At 48.5% G+C, this 18911-nt stretch overlaps 1 protein-coding gene across 18 annotated transcripts in view; it reads left to right on the top strand.

Moving 5' to 3' along the window:
* The window catches only part of Top3b (DNA topoisomerase III beta), a 28456-nt gene extending 10667 nt beyond the window's left edge, over positions 1 to 17789 (top strand). For 14 of the 18 annotated variants that reach the window (XM_006248671.5, XM_017597900.3, NM_001105861.1 and 11 more), the window contains 16 exons: positions 113 to 244; positions 883 to 989; positions 5692 to 5766; positions 7506 to 7702; positions 8184 to 8340; positions 8985 to 9098; positions 10454 to 10544; positions 11171 to 11325; positions 11452 to 11557; positions 12174 to 12320; positions 12426 to 12599; positions 14106 to 14234; positions 14893 to 15042; positions 15395 to 15495; positions 16150 to 16351; positions 17198 to 17789. In XM_006248671.5, coding sequence (XP_006248733.1) covers positions 113 to 244; positions 883 to 989; positions 5692 to 5766; positions 7506 to 7702; positions 8184 to 8340; positions 8985 to 9098; positions 10454 to 10544; positions 11171 to 11325; positions 11452 to 11557; positions 12174 to 12320; positions 12426 to 12599; positions 14106 to 14234; positions 14893 to 15042; positions 15395 to 15495; positions 16150 to 16351; positions 17198 to 17679 — 2519 coding nt within the window. In that variant the 3' untranslated portion in view covers positions 17680 to 17789. Of the gene's footprint in view, positions 1 to 112; positions 245 to 882; positions 990 to 5691; positions 5767 to 7505; positions 7703 to 8183; positions 8341 to 8984; positions 9099 to 10453; positions 10545 to 11170; positions 11326 to 11451; positions 11558 to 12173; positions 12321 to 12425; positions 12600 to 14105; positions 14421 to 14892; positions 15043 to 15394; positions 15496 to 16149; positions 16352 to 17197 lie in introns of those variants that run through there. The other 4 variants (XR_005490986.2, XR_005490987.2, XR_005490988.2 and 1 more) reach the window with 4 other exon arrangements.
* The last annotated feature ends 1122 nt before the right edge of the window (positions 17790 to 18911 follow it).

Raw genomic sequence — 18911 nt, 5'->3', positions numbered from 1 at the left:
CCAGTGGCTACTCTGGAGAAGGATAACTCTTGTCCCCTGAGAGTCAGCATGTAGGCTCGGGAACCCACAGCGTCTACAGTCTCAGAGTTGTCTGTGTGGTTTGCCTCCCTAGGAAACATGTCCTCACACAAAGGGCTAAATGGGGCGTGTTCAGTGCACAAATACACAGGAACCTTTGCTGGCCAGCCCGTCCACTTCAAGATGACATCTGTCTGTGGTCATGTGATGACACTGGATTTTCTGGGTAAGATAACCATTCTCCTGTCTCTGTCCTGTTGAAAGGACACCATACACTACCCAGGGTCCAGTTAGACCCTGTTCCCAGCAGATCATGAAGTGGTTAACATCTGGGTAAGCTACCCATCCCCATCCCTGCATGGTGCACCCCACCTTCCCCATCCCTGCATGGTGCACCCCACCTTCCCCATCCCTGCATGGTGCACCCCACCTTCCCCATCCCTGCATGGTACACCCCACCTTCCCCATCCCTGCATGGTGCACCCCACCTTCCCCATCCCTGCATGGTGCACCCCACCTTCCCCATCCCTGCATGGTGCACCCCACCTTCCCCATCCCTGCATGGTGCACCCCACCTTCCCCATCCCTGCATGGTGCACCCCACCTTCCCCATCCCTGCATGGTGCACCCCACCTTCCCCATCCCTGCATGGTGCACCCCACCTTCCCCATCCCTGCATGGTGCACCCCACCTTCCCCATCCCTGCATGGTGCACCCCACCTTCCCCATCCCTGCATGGTGCACCCCACCTTCCCCATCCCTGCATGGTGCACCCCACCTTCCATACTCCTAGTTGTGACAACCACAGAGGCCGACCTTTGTAAGCCATGACATGTGACTCGTGTCTTTGGATATTGTTTCCAGGAAAGTACAACAAGTGGGATAAGGTAGATCCTGCAGAGTTATTCAGCCAAGCTCCAACAGAGAAAAAGGAAGCAAACCCCAAGCTGAACATGGTCAAGTTCCTGCAGGTAAGGGAGGCTCCTCCCAGGTCCCCATGTCACAGGTAGCCACAGCTGTCTTTTGCACCATAACTTGTGCCCTCATCCACATCTTAGCCCTCATCCACGTCTTAGACATCAAGGCTCTGGCCAATAACCACTGACCCATCTTTCTGTCATTTCTTTTTTTTTTTTTTTTTTTTTTTTTTTTTTAAAGATTTATTTTATTATATATAAGTACACTGTAGCTGTCTTCAGATACACCAGAAGAGGGCATCGGATCTCTTTACAGATGGTTGTGAGCCACCATGTGGTTGCTGGGAATTGAACTCATGACCTCTGGAAGAACAGTCGGGTGTTCTTAACCACTGAGCCATCTCTCCAGCCCCTTTCTGTCATTTCTAAAAGTACTCTGTTGGCCCGCCTGGCACTTTCCCTGACACTCTTGACACCCGTTCTGGAAAGCAGACATTCTGCTTTTATAATGGCTCAGTTAAGGGTTTTCCCCAATTTTAAAATAAATATGTACGTCTTATTAAAAAGACAAACTGGAAAATAAAGACAAGTTTAAAGGAAAAGCTGTATAGCCACATGACCCAAAACAAGCATTGTTAATGCTGAACTGTGTCGTTTCAGCTTTCGATGCGTAGGTCAGGGCATTAAGGTCATAAAGAGAGGAGGAGAGCCAGTGGAAGGAGATGAGGACAACAACGTAAAAAAATAAAACCTTCAGTAAACCCACTTAATCTTTTATTTCCCTCTGAAAATTATGGAGCACACACTGTGTTTTGTACACAATAAAGTTAAAAATACTCACTATAGGGTTAACGAGACGACTCCGTGATGGCTCCGTGGGTAGAGCACTTGCTGCACAAGCAATAAGAACCTGAGTTTGGATCCTAGCAGCCACGGCAGTGCTGTGCTGTGGAAGGCAGAGACAGGAGGATCGCTGGGGCTTGCTGGCCAACCACATACCTCCAGGTTCAGTGAGAAACCTCGTCTTAGGGGATAAGAAAGGGACTGGTAGAGCAAGATACCCAGTAATGTCCTCTGGCCTCGGCCCCACAAGCTTATGCACATGCACACCCGTCTTGGTTCTTCTTTTCTCCTCCTCTCTCCAAAACTCTGTACCCACTTTACCTTTTCACTGCCCAATCACAAGCTTTGTCCTATCTTGTGCCTGCCCTCGCCTGCATGTAGACATCAATCTGCATTTCACCCTTTCTGTCTAATTAAAAAAGGACTTTTCTGGGGTTGGGGATTTAGCTCAGTGGTAGAGCACTTGCCTAGAAAGCGCAAGGCCCTGGGTTCGGTCCCCAGCTCCGAAAAAAAGAACCAAAAAAAAAAAAAAGGACTTTTCTCTCAAATGTAAGCTGAGCATAACTGTTACCATTCTGTAATTTAGAAAATATAAAATAAGCCTAACACCCATCATTTTTGTTAATTAAATAGTACATTGTTATACTAGCTTATGAAAGGCTTAAAATCTGTGTGTTATGTCTTGGCTAGCTTGTAGACTCTCTGAAAACTATCTAATTAAATATGTATTCTCGATGTTGAATAGCCTGGGTAGGCTGTGAGACTATAATTAGTCCTCAACCCTGTCAGAAATCTGAGAATGACCACTACTATCTGAAAATATAGGAAGCCTAACACGACTTCCCAGACTGAGGCAAGTTGAAGAGACGACTGCCTACCTATACAATCCCCTGTTAGCAACACAAAAGAGCATCAGTCTTCAGCCTTCTGGCCCAGGATCTTCTGACAGACATTTGTAACAGAATTTTGAAGAACTGATTATTCTGACTTGGCAGAGATTTTCAGTCGACTATTCTGTATAGTGTGTCCTTTTCTGGACAGTATTTTGTCTGTGGATGAAATAGGCAATGTCTGCCCGGTGGCTGCCTAGCCACAATGTAATGTCTCACCTAGAGATAGAGATGCTCAGTTTCTTCTTTGAACCCACAAAAGGGAAGCTGCTAGAGGCAGATATGTCTCAACAACAAAAGAATAAATACCATTAAATGTCACATTTTGTGGATTTCTGACATTTTTAAAAACCATCTATGTAAAGTAATCTGGACTGTTATCTGATAATTACTCTTAGCTATTTCTAATAAATTATCTTGAAAACATCCTAACATAAACTCAGAGCTATGAATTTGTTATCTGGCCCTTAACTCATACATTTAATCATCTCAGATCAGTGTATAATAGCAGTTGTAGGACTGGGTCTGAGCCCTGTTTTCTTAGGTGTGTTGTATAAGCATAATGTTTGTATGAGAGTAATAATATCAATCTCAATTTTATACCAATAAGAAATTTATACCAATGAAAACCTTAAATTTGTATTAAATTCTGTACCAATATAAGAGATTATAACTTAAACTTAGTAACAAATATAAGGATTTCTATCAAATGAGATTACAGCAATCAATTCTAGCTAATTTCTGCCTGTTAAATTATGACCATTTCTAAATTTCCCAGAAAGACAGCCTCAGAACAACTACCCTCAGCCCCCAAGTCCAGGACACTGGGTCGCCGACTTGTCACAACTTCTTCAGGCTGAATGTGGGCGTTGAGAAATCTTGAAGTGGGGTGGGGGTAGGGAAAATGTCTTATGAAGCCACACCAATGATCACTGTAGTCTCTGCTATCTGTCCTGACTGGATCCAGCCAAAGGTCCCTGAGATCAGGAGTTCAGGCAGGCCAGTTCAGCACGTCTGACCATGAGACTCACCAAAGCTGTCCATTCTGTGATATATAAATCTCAACACAAAGTTTTAGTGTCATTGAGACATCCGTGTGGATTGCCTCAGTCGGGTAGGTGTGTAGACTGGTTAGGGTGAAATTCTGTTCCCCTTTGTTGTAGTTTTATTCTCTTCAGTCTAGTTCTAACGGGGTCTCCCTCTATCAAATCTGATCCACACTGACCCACTCTGGAAGGTGTCCAGAGCCTAACACCTTTTCTAAAAACACAAAGACAAAACCTTTCTCCCAAGTCAGCATGTCCTTCAGTCAGCAACCAGAAAAGCTTGTATCTTGTATTCCCTTCCAGAGAAATAATATTATCACAAAACTCAAAATTACACCCATTTTGAAAATTAAAACAATTTAAAATAAATGAACTAAACTAAACAATACTGTATGAGCCTATTTTTAGGCCTCTCTAATCTGTCATGCCAGGAAATCAACCCAAATTCCCATGGAGCCCATGTTAGAGATTATGAGCCTCCTGCTGACTATAATATACCATCCTTAAAGTAAACTTTACTAATCCCTGCCTGTAGGAAGCAGGCAGCTTTGATCCATTATGCTGTCTGCTTGGAGCCATTGCATTTTTCCCTGTACTAGTTGTGAACTATGGGCAGAATTCTTGTATGACTTGGGCAAAATCTGTATTCTCTCCTTTAACTATAAAAAGTTTAATCACACTTCTATTAATACCTGCTAATAAGAAGCAGGCAGCTTGCCAAACCAAGATTTTAACCCAAAATTCCTATGGAGCCCACGTTAGAGAGAGTATGAGTATCCTGTAAGACTTATTAGAGCATTGTCCTTATACCTCTGTCTGCTAAGCTCTCTACCTGGAGCCTCTGACCTCCACTCACAGCAACTTCTGTAATATGTATTTGTTATGCACTCTGCCTGGTGCTACAGACTTCTATTTTTTCTCTCTTAGTTCCAAATCATGGTCAGAAATCCCCGTGTGATTCAAACAAACTCTGTATATAAATCTATTCTAAAATCAAATAAACCAGTCTTTGAATTAAGCCACACTCGGCTCCCTGACCCAGAGCAGCTTGTTTTCTTTCACAGCAGGGACTTAGAGTCTGTGAGCAGGACTCCCCCTGTGTTTGTTTCAAGGGTCCTGTGCTTGAGTCCATGTGACTCCTCTCCACACCACCACTCCCTCACTTAGAAAATAAAACTCTAACTCTCAGGCTATAATCTAAATTGTTAGTGGATTCTTGCCTAACACATTGGTTCACCATCTGTTGCTGTAAATATTAAATAAAGGAAGCAAGACACCAAGCACCATGCCATGCTACCTCCTGCTACACTCTGTCCCTGCGGTGATCTCCCCACCATGGCTAGTCCCAGCAGCAGCTATCCATCTAATTCCCAAGGCAGGTCGCTGCCACACCAGTCCCATACAGAGACCGCTGATCTCGGGGCTCTCTTGCTGCAGACTCTGCTCACATTTCCAGCTACCCAGTAAAATCAAAACTCAATAAGCTTATAATTTATCAATCAGATTTATATCAGTAAACTCACAACCTCCTGTAAAACATCCTTATAGGATTTTCATAACTTCCTATGGCCATTTAAGACCACACGGATCTGGGTCATCCTCTGCCTCCATTTTGTTCTTCTTTTCTCCTTCTCCTCTCTCCAAAACTATGCTCGCTTTACTTCTTCACCGCCCCATCACAGGCCTTGCCTTATCTTGTGCCTGCCCTCATGTGCATATAAACATCAGTTCGCACACCCATGCACCTGCACACCCATGCACTCGCACCATACCACATGCAGAAGGATAGACATATTGTAATTACAAATTTTTGATCTAACGATATGATAGTTCTGAACCAAAACCGAGTCTAAGACAGCCTCATTGTAGGCAGCTTCTTGCTCAGCTCCTCATCCTAGAAGTCCAGTACCTTGTTCCATCTCCTGTCCCCAGAGAGGAATGTCACAGGGATGACTATCAGTGTGTACTTCGTGGCAGGTGGAGGGCAGAGGCTGTGACTACGTCGTGCTGTGGCTGGACTGTGACAAGGAAGGCGAGAATATTTGCTTTGAGGTGAGTGTGGGGCCCACTCTGGTTCCCTGTAGACCTTTTCCCCACCTTCCTGGTCAGAGCTAACATAGGGAGTATAGGGCTAAAAGAACATCTTCCTCCAACCCCTCGATTTCAGAAAATCTGTAGCTACTTTAAATGCATAGACCTAGAGCTGGAGAAACAGCTCATTGGTTAAGAGCACTTGTTGCTCTTACAAAGGAAACAGGTTTACAAGCATCTGTAACTTCCAAGGTATCTGATGCCCTTCTCTAAAGGCACTAAGCATGCACGTTGGGCACATACAGACAGACAGAACATTCATACACATAACGTGAAATAAATGGATCTTTTTTTAAAAAAGATTAAGACATAACTAGGGCCCACAAGATGGTTCTGCAAGTGGAGGTGATTCCCACTAACCCTGACACCCTGAGTTCCGTCCCCAGAGCCTCACATGGTAGGAGTAAGCTCATGAGAACTGTCCTGACTCACACCATGGCACATGCACACAGCCCAGTTAGTAGTAGTTGTAGTAGCAGTGTTTTTTTAAGCACTGTTCTGGGTGAGTGCAAGTTTCAGAACTTTCAGTGTTTGTCTTAGCCTGTTGTAGACTTTGAGTTCCTGTAGTTAATCTCCTCAGCAGTTTGCTAATTCGTATGACTATTTTGCCTAGGTGTATATATTTGCCCTTGGCAGTCAAAAAAGGGCATCAGATTTCCCAGACCTGGAGTTACATGTAGTTTTAAGCCTGAGTCCTCTGCAAAAGCAACAGGTGCTCTTAACCACTGAGCCATCTCTCTAGCCTCTGTCTCATCTCCCACCTTCACATGTCCTCTGCCCTGTCATCCTGGGGAGCCCAGCCACAGGGAAGCTGGTGGAGGTTTCCCATGTGCCCTCTAATGACACTTTAATGATACTGGCTGTGCCTGCTGGCCCTGCCACTGCCCCTTGCCTCTATGTCCCTGTAACCTAGCTGTAACCTGCAACTTGTCACACTTAAGTACAGGAGGTGGCTCTAGTAAGACAGGAATTCAGAGCACCAGAATTCTCATGCAGCTCTCTTAGCAAATGCCGTACTGTCCCTTCTCAGATACCCTCTTCTCTCCTTTCTCTGTTCCACCCGACAGGAGTATCCCCTCAGAAGGCCTTTGCCTCTGGTACTAGAAACAATAGCAGCTCATAGGGCCACTGCTTTCTCATAATGTTGCCACTACATGGCCCAGCTTCTCAGGTGACTTCCCTCCCCTCGTATAGCCTTAGTGAGTCTCAATTCCAGGAACTTGTATACCTGGCTCTCACCCCCATACAGAGCCTGCTGTAGCCTTCCCATTCTTCGTCACTTTATCTTTTCCTTTGTCGGTTTTCCAATTGTGTGAAAGCTCTACCAATCCATTCAAGCACTCCCTACTCCCAGCAAAGAGAAGGGATTTGGGACCATGGAGTCATTTGTGTACTGGGTACAGCATTCACTGGTTAGTTCAGATGAACGCTCATGAGAAGGGAAAGGGTAGCAGTCTTGAGGCAACACTAAGAGGAAGTGTGCTGAGGAGTAGCTGCATATCTGGAAGTGAGTGCAACCAGCAAGACAGCCAGAAGGCAAGGAATTTGTAGGGGGACAAGATGTCTAAAAGGGAAAAGGGATAGAGGAGGGCCTAATAGGGGTGGGAAAAGGTTAACCCTGGAAGGCCCACCCAGCAGTGGGGATAAAGAGTGAAAGGCAGGGGCCAGGGATTAGCCACAGCCAGTATTCTTCCTCCCAGGTCCTTGATGCCGTTCTGCCTGTCCTGAATAATGCCCACAATGGTGAGAAGACAGTGTTCCGGGCCAGGTTCAGTTCCATCACAGACACGGACATCTGCAATGCCATGACCCGCCTGACTGAGCCAGACCACAATGAGGCACTCTCGGTGGATGCCCGCCAGGAGCTAGACCTGCGCATCGGCTGTGCGTTCACTAGGTGCTGTTCCCCGCCACAGGCACACAGCCAGGGTACTGCCTTTCCCAGGGCCTGAGAGCCTGCATGAGCTACCAAAGATGCCATTTTTTTTAACCTGAAGAAAATTTTATATATTCTTCAGATGCACATCACATAGGCCACAATTTCCTAATCAGATTATTTGTATGCACTCTCGTGTACTGGGGGACAGTATTCATGGGGACACCTGTCCTGGGGACAGTATTCATGGGACACACTCTGTCCTCACTCCATCCTGACCCTGGGGACAGTATTCATGGGACACACTCTGTCCTCCATCCTGTGCACATGCATAGTTCTTCTTTCATGACTTCATACTCTGTCACCGTTGCTATCTTCAAAGTGAGGAGCAGCCTCTTTGTGTGACCTCTCCGTATATTCCCCCAAATCCACAGACTAGGTTTACATGGGGTTTTTCTAGAACTAATTATTCATCCATTTTTCTGTCTTTCCCAACCTCTAGGTTTCAAACAAAGTATTTCCAGGGAAAATATGGCGACTTAGACAGCTCTCTCATCTCCTTTGGGCCTTGTCAGACTCCAACCCTGGGATTCTGTGTAGAAAGACATGATAAAATCCAGTCCTTCAAACCAGAGACCTACTGGGTACTTCAGGCCAAGGTTCTCTTCCCTTCTGTATTCCTGTTCTGTTGTTGTGGGTTTGGGTGTGGACTTGAGAGTTTTCCTCCTCATCATGAGCACCTTGTTGGCACCAGGCTAAGAGCACGAGTGTGTCTTACAGTCCCAAACAGTTGTAAGTCCTGGCACCCAGGAGGGAGAGTCTCCAGCTTTCATGGAGCAGTGAAGCTAGGCTGCTCCCGGACACACTGAATGTGGATAAGTAGGAGTTCCCTCTTGGGGTAAAGGTGAGGTCAGCCATTGGGGTCTTCAGTGGGGAAGCTCAGCACAGGGTTAAGACTGCTGTCAAACCTTACAGATCTTTAGGGCTTTTTTACATAAAACCTCCTAATGTACAATAGGTCTAAAACCCAGTACAGAGTTCCTCTGGTCGCCTTCAAGGTTGGGGACTGTGCGGGTATGGAGACCTTGATAAACAGGGATAGAGTGGAAGCACAGCTTCAGATATTCCGTAAGGGCCCAACCTCAGTGCCTGCTCAGCAATGGGAAGTCAGGTATCAGCTTGGGATCCACAGCTCAACAGTTATGAGCTGTTACAGTGAGGCTGTTTATCTGTGGACTAAACCCAGCGTCCTCTGTCTCGGTTTTCTTCCCTGCAGTGTGCTTGTCTTTTGTCTTTCCTGCAGGTTCATACTGATAAAGAGGAGTCACTCCTTTTGGACTGGGACCGAGTTAGAGTTTTCGACCGGGAGATTGCACAGATGTTTTTAAACATGACAAAGCTAGAAAAAGAAGCTTGGGTATGCGTTCTACATCCACATCTGTCTCTTCTGTCCTGGATGGGCATGCCCTAGAATCAGTGACCCTGGGCCATGCTTTCTGCCTTTTATGAAACTCAAATGGCTTCTCAGACAAATGAATGGTTTCCTCACACATTCATTCTTAACAAGTTGTGCAGTGCAGCATCTGTGAAGCACTATCTCATGCTAGCCACACCTGAGCCACTGCTGAGCCATTTCCATTGTTCTTCCAACAGACTGAGGTGCAAGGTCTCCTTAGGCAGGACTCCATTTCATACAAATGTTTCTCTTCTATAATATCCAAAGCCACCAGCTGCAGAGGAACCTATGTGCACATTCATAAACTTGCCTGAGTTCATACAGCTAGGATATAGCTCTAAGATCCCACACTCAGTCAACTCTTACACTTCAATGGTGGTGTCTCCTACTCAGGGCTTCTCTGAGTCAGGGTCTCCTGCCTGGTGCTTAGGAAGATGGTCAGCTTAGCAAAAACTGGCTGACAGGATAGAAGCAGGTCTACATTCATCACAGCCAAGATCCAACAGCTGTGACAACCAACCATCACTGAGCCTCTGCCTGGCCTTCTGTCTATTTACACTTTTCAAACCTCACTTTGGTGCCATTTTTGCTCAGGCTCTGCTGACTCACATGTGTGGCTATTTCACATTGGTAACTGATGTCAGGACCCACCCCAAGGGAACCTAACCTCCAGTGTCACTTGTACACAAATATTATCAGTGTCAGCACCCATATTTGTTGGCCTGAAATCCAGAATGTGTTGCGACATTCTTTGTGAGTCGTTGTGACCAGTCTTTGTAAGTTTAGTAAAGGAAGAGACTAGCTGATCTGTTTGGGTTGGTTTTGCAATAGGCAAAACAGTCAACTTCTCTGTGAGTGTGCTGACCCGCAGTGGGAGGGGAGCTCCCCAAATGACCACTGTGGGAGAATTATGGGCTTTCCCATGGAGATCACACCTTGCAGCTCCCCTTAAAAGTAGGAAAGCTTTACAGTGCTATGGCCCAGTGGCAGCACTCACAAAAGGCCACCAGCAGCCATTTCCCTCACCCAGCACACAGCCCACCCTGGGGCTTGGCCTATGTTGACTTCTGTGGGATTTGTCTCTACAGTCCTTCAGTTCTTCTCCAGTCCTCCATGTTTTCTGTTTCCTTCAAGAGAAACAGAGGATGTGTGCACTGTCTGCCCCCACTCCACCTTTGCCCCTTTCCTAATTCTGAATATTCAGAGAAAGTGAATTTCAGAAGGGCAGCCAATGAACTAATTCAGACCTTTGTTCACACGTTTCACCTCTGTTATGTTTATCTTGCCAGTTATCACTCCATCTCTCCTGCCCCCAGGTGGAGGCTACAAGCAAGAAAGAAAAAGCCAAGCAGAGACCACTTGCTCTGAACACTGTGGAGATGTTGCGTGTGGCCAGTTCAGCTCTGGGTATGTAGAAACGCTTCTCAAATCACCTCTAGAGGCGTCTCGAGACTGGCACAGGGCAGGGCCAGTATTATAACCCGAACCAAGCCCTTCCGTGCTGTGATGCTCGAAGCTTGCAGGTGGCAGTCTTAAGCCTCATTCGAGTTTTCTTTAAATCCTAGTATAGGACTCCTGAGCACTGCTTCCTTAGCTAGCTGTCACAAGAGAGAGCCGAAAACTGGTGCTCTTTGAAAGGTGTATCCTAAAGCATTATCCTCAGAGCTAGTTGGTCCTTGATACAACAGTGCCATCAATGGTCAGTAGCCAAGTGCTACTCAGTGCTCTCACAGGTGAGAGAGGAAGAGGACCGATCCTGCAGTGTAGAGTCCTAATAGGCCCAGCCACCAAAGGCCTGCTTGCCACTGGATGTCGTCAGCACTGCTGTGAATGCTGTAAAGTAGCACTGTGGAGCAGTGAGCAGTGTTTCCCACTGGGCCCACCTTTTCAGATAAAGGACCTCAGTTTTAGACAGGCTGTGTTCCAGATGCCCAGCCAGCCAGTACCTCTGAGCCTTGGCAGTAACCACTAAGAGTCATCTGTGGGTGAGCCCTAGCCACCTTCCAGACCCCTTAGCCTCCTATTTTTGGCAGGTATGGGACCACAGCATGCCATGCAAGTAGCTGAGAGATTATACACACAGGGCTACATCAGCTACCCACGGACAGAAACCACACACTATCCCGAGAACTTTGACCTGAAGGGCTCTTTACGACAACAGGCCAATCACCCATACTGGGCAGACTCGGTGAGTAGAATGGGCCTTGCCCTGAACAGCCCATCGGCTGTGGCCCCTGGACAGGCTTTGGCCAAAACCAAGACTGGTGGGAAGCCATCAGCCTGACTTGAATCTGCTTTGCCTCCCCTCCCTCAGGTAAAGCAGTTGTTAGCAGAAGGCATCAACCGCCCTCGGAAAGGTCACGATGCTGGTGACCATCCTCCGATCACACCAATGAAGTCAGCTACAGAGGCTGAATTAGGTATCGCTGCTCCTCTTTCCAACATCCTCCTAAGATTCCAAGGTGTGAGGTGAAGCTGCTGTAGGCTCCAGTGGACAAGGTCAGGCCTTATCAGTACAGCTGCTCACGAGCCTGCCTCCGGCATCACCAATCACCTAAGACAGACGTGAACTGGTTGCAGCTAGTTGGGGAGAGGTAGTATACAGACAGCCTTGGTGTTGGGGAATGAGGCAGAGTAACAGAGCTCAGAGGCAGTCTGTACCTCCTACCTAAACTAAGGCTGTTCTGGTATTCCAGAAGGCCTGTGGAGAAGGGAGAGCCATGCTAATGGGACCAGGAACTGCTGTAGATCCGAGTGTGAAGCAAGAGTCCCACATACAGATGTGCCTAAAGCACAGTCCCCTGGAAACACTTGGTGAAGGGGCCACCAGGCACAAGACAGCTTCCATACCTGTGTTTTCCTTCCTCCTTTCAAGCTTTGAGGCTGGGGATGGGACTTAATGGTATGGTGTTTGCCTGGCATGTGCTTAAAGCCCTAAATTCAATCCCTGGCACCATAAATACGCACACATCCTTGGTGCCCACGCAAAGGCCCTGTTGCTGGTCCAGGGCACCTGGTTACACTGAGCCTTTACAGGAGGTGACGCTTGGCGACTCTACGAGTACATCACCAGACACTTCATCGCCACAGTGAGCCATGACTGCAAGTATCTCCAGAGCACCATCTCCTTCAGGATCGGGCCCGAGCACTTCACATGCATGGGAAAGACAGTTATTTCCCCAGGTACAATGGCAGACCACGGGGGTCCCTTCTCATCTATACAGACACCAAGGTCCCTGGAGAGGAGGCCCAAGTGGGGAACCTCAAATGGCAGTGGTATCTCTCTAGGCTTCACAGAGATCATGCCTTGGCAGAGCGTGCCCCTGGAAGAGAGTCTGCCCACATGCCAGAAGGGCGATACCTTCACTGTGGGTGAGGTGAAGATGCTAGAGAAGCAGACGAGCCCCCCGGACTATCTGACTGAGGCTGAGCTCATCACCCTCATGGAGAAGCATGGCATCGGTGGGTACCCAGATCTAGGGTCTCCATTCCCAGGGCCTGAGCCAAGAGGTGGTGATGGTAGTAAAACTTCCTGTGATCTGTATATACCTGGCTCAGCATGAGGTAACATGGTCCAATGTATAACCCAAACTCACTGTGTAAAGCCGTTTACAAAGCCTTACCATCAGGTCTGACCTTCCTTCTATATGAAGAGTGTCATACATTCTTGTACACCATGGGACTGTTACACACTAACCAGTACCCACCAGACTCAAGGTTAATCCAGGATTCTTAAGGATTCCTGGGCAAGATCAGCTGCCTCCCCAAAACAGACAGTTAGGGGACCTGCCCTAGAATTCTGGTCTGGGCCTGCTTCTTCCCAGAGCCTAGGTGCCTAGCTAGCTTTGGCCTGCGGCTGAGGTCCCATTGATGGATAACTCAGTGCTATGAACCTTTTCACACTCGTGACTTGTAGCTTTGTGTACTGTTCTGGACCTAGTAACCAACATACACTTCAGTTTGGGACAGTGAACAGAGTTTCTGTATGACTTCTGAACAGGAGAGAAAGGGCAGTGCTGTTGGTCAAGGTCCAGGGGGGCAGAATAAAAAAGGTGTAACTACTTGGGCATAATGATTTACATTTAGAAAGCTAAGAGAGAAAGATTGCCAGGAGTTCAAAGCCAGCTTGAGCTCTGGAATGAGAGACTACCTTAAAAATATAAAAAATAAATAAATAAGATCTGACTATAGCAGCCATACAGGAACTCCTTTATGTTCAAACTGCCATGGTCCAGGCCAATTCCTAACCTTGGCAAGTTTCCTAAACCCCCAATGCCAGTATCTCCCCCAGGAAACCCTGCCCAGGTACCCAGGGAAAACATTCTCCGGCCACCACTCCACGTGTGTATGCATTGCTGAGTTCCTTTTTACACCCCTGACATCACACAGCAGATGCATCCCCTTCACTTTTCCATCTCTGCCAGGAAACTTGTACAGGGTGAAAGAAACTGCGTCCCTGGGGTGGGAACATGCTTGCTTTGGGTGTGTGAGGGGTCTAGAGAGTGGGAGAAAGTCAGAGAGATGGGTGAAACCAGCTTGGTTCTACAGTAGCTTTGTGAGCTCTCTGGTAGAAGCTGGATCCTGATGTCTAGAGGGCCACAAGACACAGTTTCTGGATAGAAAAGGCCAACTCCTGTTTACTGGCTTCAGAGGATGCCCTCTCTGGGCTTCTGTCTTTTAACTAAAGCTTAAACACTGGTGAAGGCTGTCCTTGGGTTCACAGGTATGCCCCAGCACAGTGCAGACACAGCCCTGCTCTATCTTGGACATGTTTCTACATCATGGCTTCTGGCAGCCATACAGGAAGTAGCAGTCTGGACCTAATGAGCAAACAGGCTTCACTTTGTGGCCCTGCCCCTTATGGGTGTCGAGGAGGGATTCTGTGACGGGTGGAAGGCACTAGAGGGCATAGTCCAGACCATCTCCTTGGGCAAACTGCAGAGTACTGAGCAGTGCTGTGCATTCCAGGGACGGATGCCAGTATCCCTGTGCACATCAACAACATCTGCCAGCGCAACTACGTCACAGTGGAGAACGGCCGCCGGCTCAAGCCCACCAACCTCGGCATAGTTCTGGTGCACGGCTACCACAAGATTGGTGAGTCTGTCTACCCACTGCCAACCTCGACATAGTTCTGGTGCACGGCTACCACAAGATTGGTGAGTCTGTCTACCCACTGCCAACCTCGGCATAGTTCTGGTGCACGGCTACCACAAGATTGGTGAGTCTGTCTACCCACTGCCAACCTCGACATAGTTCTGGTGCACGGCTACCACAAGATTGGTGAGTCTGTCTACCCACTGCCGTGGCCTGCGGGGTTTCCTGCTCCTTCCTGTGCTCTGCTGCCTCCTGCCGTGACCCCGTGCTCTCATGCATTCCCCAATCCCCACTGCTGTGGGACTCAGGCATTTGATGGATGAACACATTGTAATGGGTCCCAGGGTACAAACCTTGGGTTCTTCACTAAGATACCTGCCAACTCTGCCCACTAAAGTGCCTTGTGCTCTATGGGAGATAGAGAAGTACATCATGGACCTGGCCATTCTGCAAAAGATTTCTACACAAACTTTCCTGATGGGAAGTTGAGGAAAAGTCTGGTAGCAATAGGAACTGCCCTTGGTGCCTTCCAACTCTGTGGACCAGCAGCCCAGGAAGACTGGGTCAGAGCTAGGTTGAGCAGGACAGCAGTTCTTGCCTGCCTCGTGGGGCGGCAGAGTCCTGGGTGCCCACAGCCACTCCACCCACTTGTTCACAGATGCAGAGCTGGTGCTCCCCACCATCCGCAGCGCAGTGGAGAAGCAGCTGAACCTTATTGCCCAGGGCAAAGCCAACTACCACCAGGTGCTGGGCCACACCCTGGATATCTTCAAGAGAAAGTTCCACTACTTTGTTGATTCTATTGCTGGTAAGACCTGCCTCTTCCCTGCCCCTCATCAGCAGCTACTCCCACAGGACAGAGCTACCTGAGGCCTGCCCCAGATCTGGGCTCTGAGCCTCTACCGGTCACAGCAGTGATGCCTCCTCATTTGCTGTTGCCAGGAGCAGGTTAATTAATATCAGCATCAGGAACATACAAAGCTGGTGAGCAGGGCTTTGGCTCTGCACTCCATCACTGACAGAAACACAGTCGCACTTGGATCCTTGACCATGTGTGCTGGCCTCTTTGTCTAGTTCACCCAGTTTTACCAAGCTGCCTGTTGGAGGGGGGCTGCCAAAGACCCGGAGGGACATGACCCCTGTGCTCTGCTTGCTCTCAGGCATGGACGAGTTAATGGAGGTATCCTTTTCACCCCTGGCTGCCACTGGCAAGCCCCTCTCGCGCTGTGGGAAGTGCCATCGATTTATGAAGTATATCCAGGTATGTGGAGGTTGAAAGACCATAGCACACCTAGCCAGAGCATTTCTGTTCAGATATCACCCTAAGCCTCTTGTCATTAGTCAAGCAGAAATAATGTTCATTGTCACATATAATGATTAAAAGGCCTGAATCAGCACCAGTAAACAACATAAACCACCAGGCCATATATACAGTCTATTCACTTTCGCCACCATTCACTCTCCTGCTGTCATGAGTATTAGTAACATACTGGGGCTTTACATTTACCGTGTGTGAGTGTGTGTGTGTGTGTGTGTGTGTGTGTGTGTGTGTGTGTGTGTGTGTGTGTGTGCTTGCATGCATCCGTGCGTATGTATAGGAGTCAGTTCTTTCCATCATACGGGTTCTAGGGATTGAACTCAGGCTTAGCAGCAAACTCCTTTACTTGACGAACCATCCACCAGCCTCATGCTTGGGGCTTTAGAATCTCTGGCTTTGTGAGGGAGCGAGGGAGGAAATGGTGAGGTGTGGTAACTGGGCTTCATACCAGTAGTTGCGAGGTCCTTGCCTGGCACTGAGTTCTGTATCTGTTGGGAACTCGGTATTACCTATTCAGTGTCCTAAAGGAAAGGGCAGTGAACAAGAACGTCAGGCCCAACACCCCTCATACTCCTTCTTATTGCCCCCATGCCATAGGCCAAGCCAAGCCGCCTGCACTGCTCCCACTGCGATGAGACCTACACCCTCCCCCAGAATGGTACCATCAAGCTCTACAAGGAGCTGCGGTGCCCATTGGATGACTTTGAACTGGTCTTGTGGTCCTCAGGCTCCCGGGGCAAGAGCTACCCCCTCTGTCCCTACTGCTATAACCACCCACCCTTCCGAGACATGAAGAAAGGTGAGTGGCACATGGCTGTCCTCAGGTTCATACTTACCAGACTCTGATGGGATCCCTTACCCATCCATCTCTACCTGTATGCACTGGTACTGAGTCAGGGACCCTAAGAAATAGCTGTGCCACTGCTCAGGCACTGGCCAGCCCATCTGGTCTGGGTATACCTGGGTCCTAATTGAGCAAACAGCTTGCTCATTTAGGATCTCGGCAGGGGGCAAGATGTGCCCCTTAGGGGCTGGGCTAAGTTAGAAGCAGGCAGCCTCAGATAAGGACACCTGCAAACAAAACCCCCTGGGTTCTCAGCACTGCTGTTGTCTTACTTTGCACTCTTTGCTGGGGGGAAAAAAGAGCATGTATCCAGGCCAAACAGTGCATGCCAAGCCTGGAACCAGAGGGGCTTATGCCCAGCACATTCACCCACTCTCAGGCAGTACCATCCCCGTCTCAGAATAGGGGTCAGTACCTTTGTTACCCAAGGCATTCATTAGGAATCCTGAGGGTCTCAGTCCACACATATACTACCAAGATAATGAGGCTCTCTTCTTGCCCCCCAGTGTCTTACAATGTAGCAAGAAAGTGACAGGTGATCTGAGAGCACCCTGGGAGAGCCATTAATAAGCTACAGAAGCAAATGAGGGTTTGGGGATCAGCTGGAGTCCTCAGAGCATTGAGGACTGAACATTCTTAGAGAAGCCGAGGAACCCAGGCCAGTGAACAAGATGCCCCAAAGGCAGGTTAAGTGTGAGTGCCACTTCGTTCTAGAATAAGAATCCAGCAGTCTGACATTGAAAGCAGCCAGAGTTGAGGGAGCCAGGGCATGTTCAGGTCACTGAACTCCTCTCCCTTCAGGCATGGGCTGCAATGAGTGCACACACCCTACGTGCCAGCACTCACTGAGTATGCTGGGCATTGGCCAGTGCGTGGAGTGCGAGAATGGAGTCCTGGTTCTGGACCCCACCTCCGGTCCCAAGTGGAAGGTGGCCTGCAATACATGCAGCGTAGTGGCACACTGCTTTGACAATGCCCACCGAGTACGGGTGTCTGCTGACACCTGCAACACCTGCGAGGCTGCCTTGCTCGATGTAGACTTCAACAAGGCCAAGTCTCCCCTTCCTGGCAACGAGACACAGCACACAGGCTGCATCTTCTGTGACACCGTCTTCCAGGAGCTGGTGGAGCTGAAGCATGCAGCCTCCTGCCACCCCATGCACCGAGGTGGTCCTGGAAGGAGGCAGGGTCGTGGGCGGGCCCGGGGCCGGAGACCTCCAGGAAAGCCCAACCCCAGGCGGCCAAAAGACAAGATGTCAGCCCTGGCTGCTTACTTTGTATAACTACCCACCTTGCCCCACTCTAGCCCCCGTTGATGTAGACATGTCGTGGTGATCTTTGAGCCACTGAAACCATTAAAATGCTTTTTATTTTGTATTCTCTGGAACAAAAAGCCTGGGGCCTTTTAATGGTGAAGCAGGGGGTTCCTGTGTCTGTGAAAACCTGTGAGAATCAGCTTTATCCCTCCATCCTGTGTGTATTTAAAACATACCCTGTTCTGCCCACACCATGGCCGTGCCAGCAAGAAAGCAGCACATCTGGAACCATAGCAGCGATATGTCCGTAGCTCGCACCAAGTATGTGCACGAACAGTGGTGTAGCTGTGTGCAACACAGCAGGAAGCAGTCTCAGGCTAGCAGGAAGGCGGACATTAGCAACCCAGAGAAGTGCTGGCAAGCCAGGTGGAGCAGGCTCCCTTCTCAGACCCTTGCTCAGTACCTGTAGCCTACCTTCTTGATCCCTAACCCAGATTTGTATGGCTGCCACTTAGAAACTCCAAACAAGTTTGGCATGTAGAGCCTGTGTGTGACTCTGATGACGTTGTGGGTCTATTTTGACACCTATCCTCATCATGAGTCTGTATTGCCTCAAGTAGCTGAGTACCTCGATTGAAGCTGGTCAGAAGCCAAGTTTAGAAAATACTCTGTAAGGCAGTCTGATCTGTGGTGTATCGAATTGTAGCTGTAGACCACCTTTCTGACTGCAACCCCTTCCTGTGTTCCCTTCTCCACCCACCCAGCATGGGTTCCTGTTTTAGGTGTAATAGAAACTGCCCCTCTGGCCAGGCCTTGCCATGTGGTACCAGGGGCCCAACAAGACAGGTGCCCAAGATTGCGCTACAAAATGCTTGCTTGAGAGGCAGCCAACAGCATTGCTCATAAGATCCCTCCCTCTGCAGTAGATTCACAGTCACACAGGGCAGGTAGAATCATGAGAAAACCATAAGGCAACTAGTTGTTCAAGACTTCCCACCTGAGCCTGACAACCATAAAAGGACATACAACAGGAAGAAGTGCTGCCTTGGGAAAGCTGCCCAGAGGCAGCAGCCCACAAACCTGTATAGAAGTTGCTAGAATGTGGCACAATAGTTATAAGCTATAGGACAAAAAGGAAGCTCGAAGTCTATCCTCTCCACTCCAGCCAGAATCTGGTACCTGAATAAGCCACATCTCGAATCAAGTGCCTAGCACAAGGCTGAAGCCTTACTATTCTGCCCATTTGGCCCAATTCCATC

This window comes from Rattus norvegicus, chromosome 11 (assembly GCF_036323735.1).
Source record: "Rattus norvegicus strain BN/NHsdMcwi chromosome 11, GRCr8, whole genome shotgun sequence".
NCBI classification, from domain to species: Eukaryota; Metazoa; Chordata; class Mammalia; order Rodentia; family Muridae; genus Rattus; species Rattus norvegicus.
This window is presented reverse-complemented; position numbering and strand designations above follow the sequence as displayed.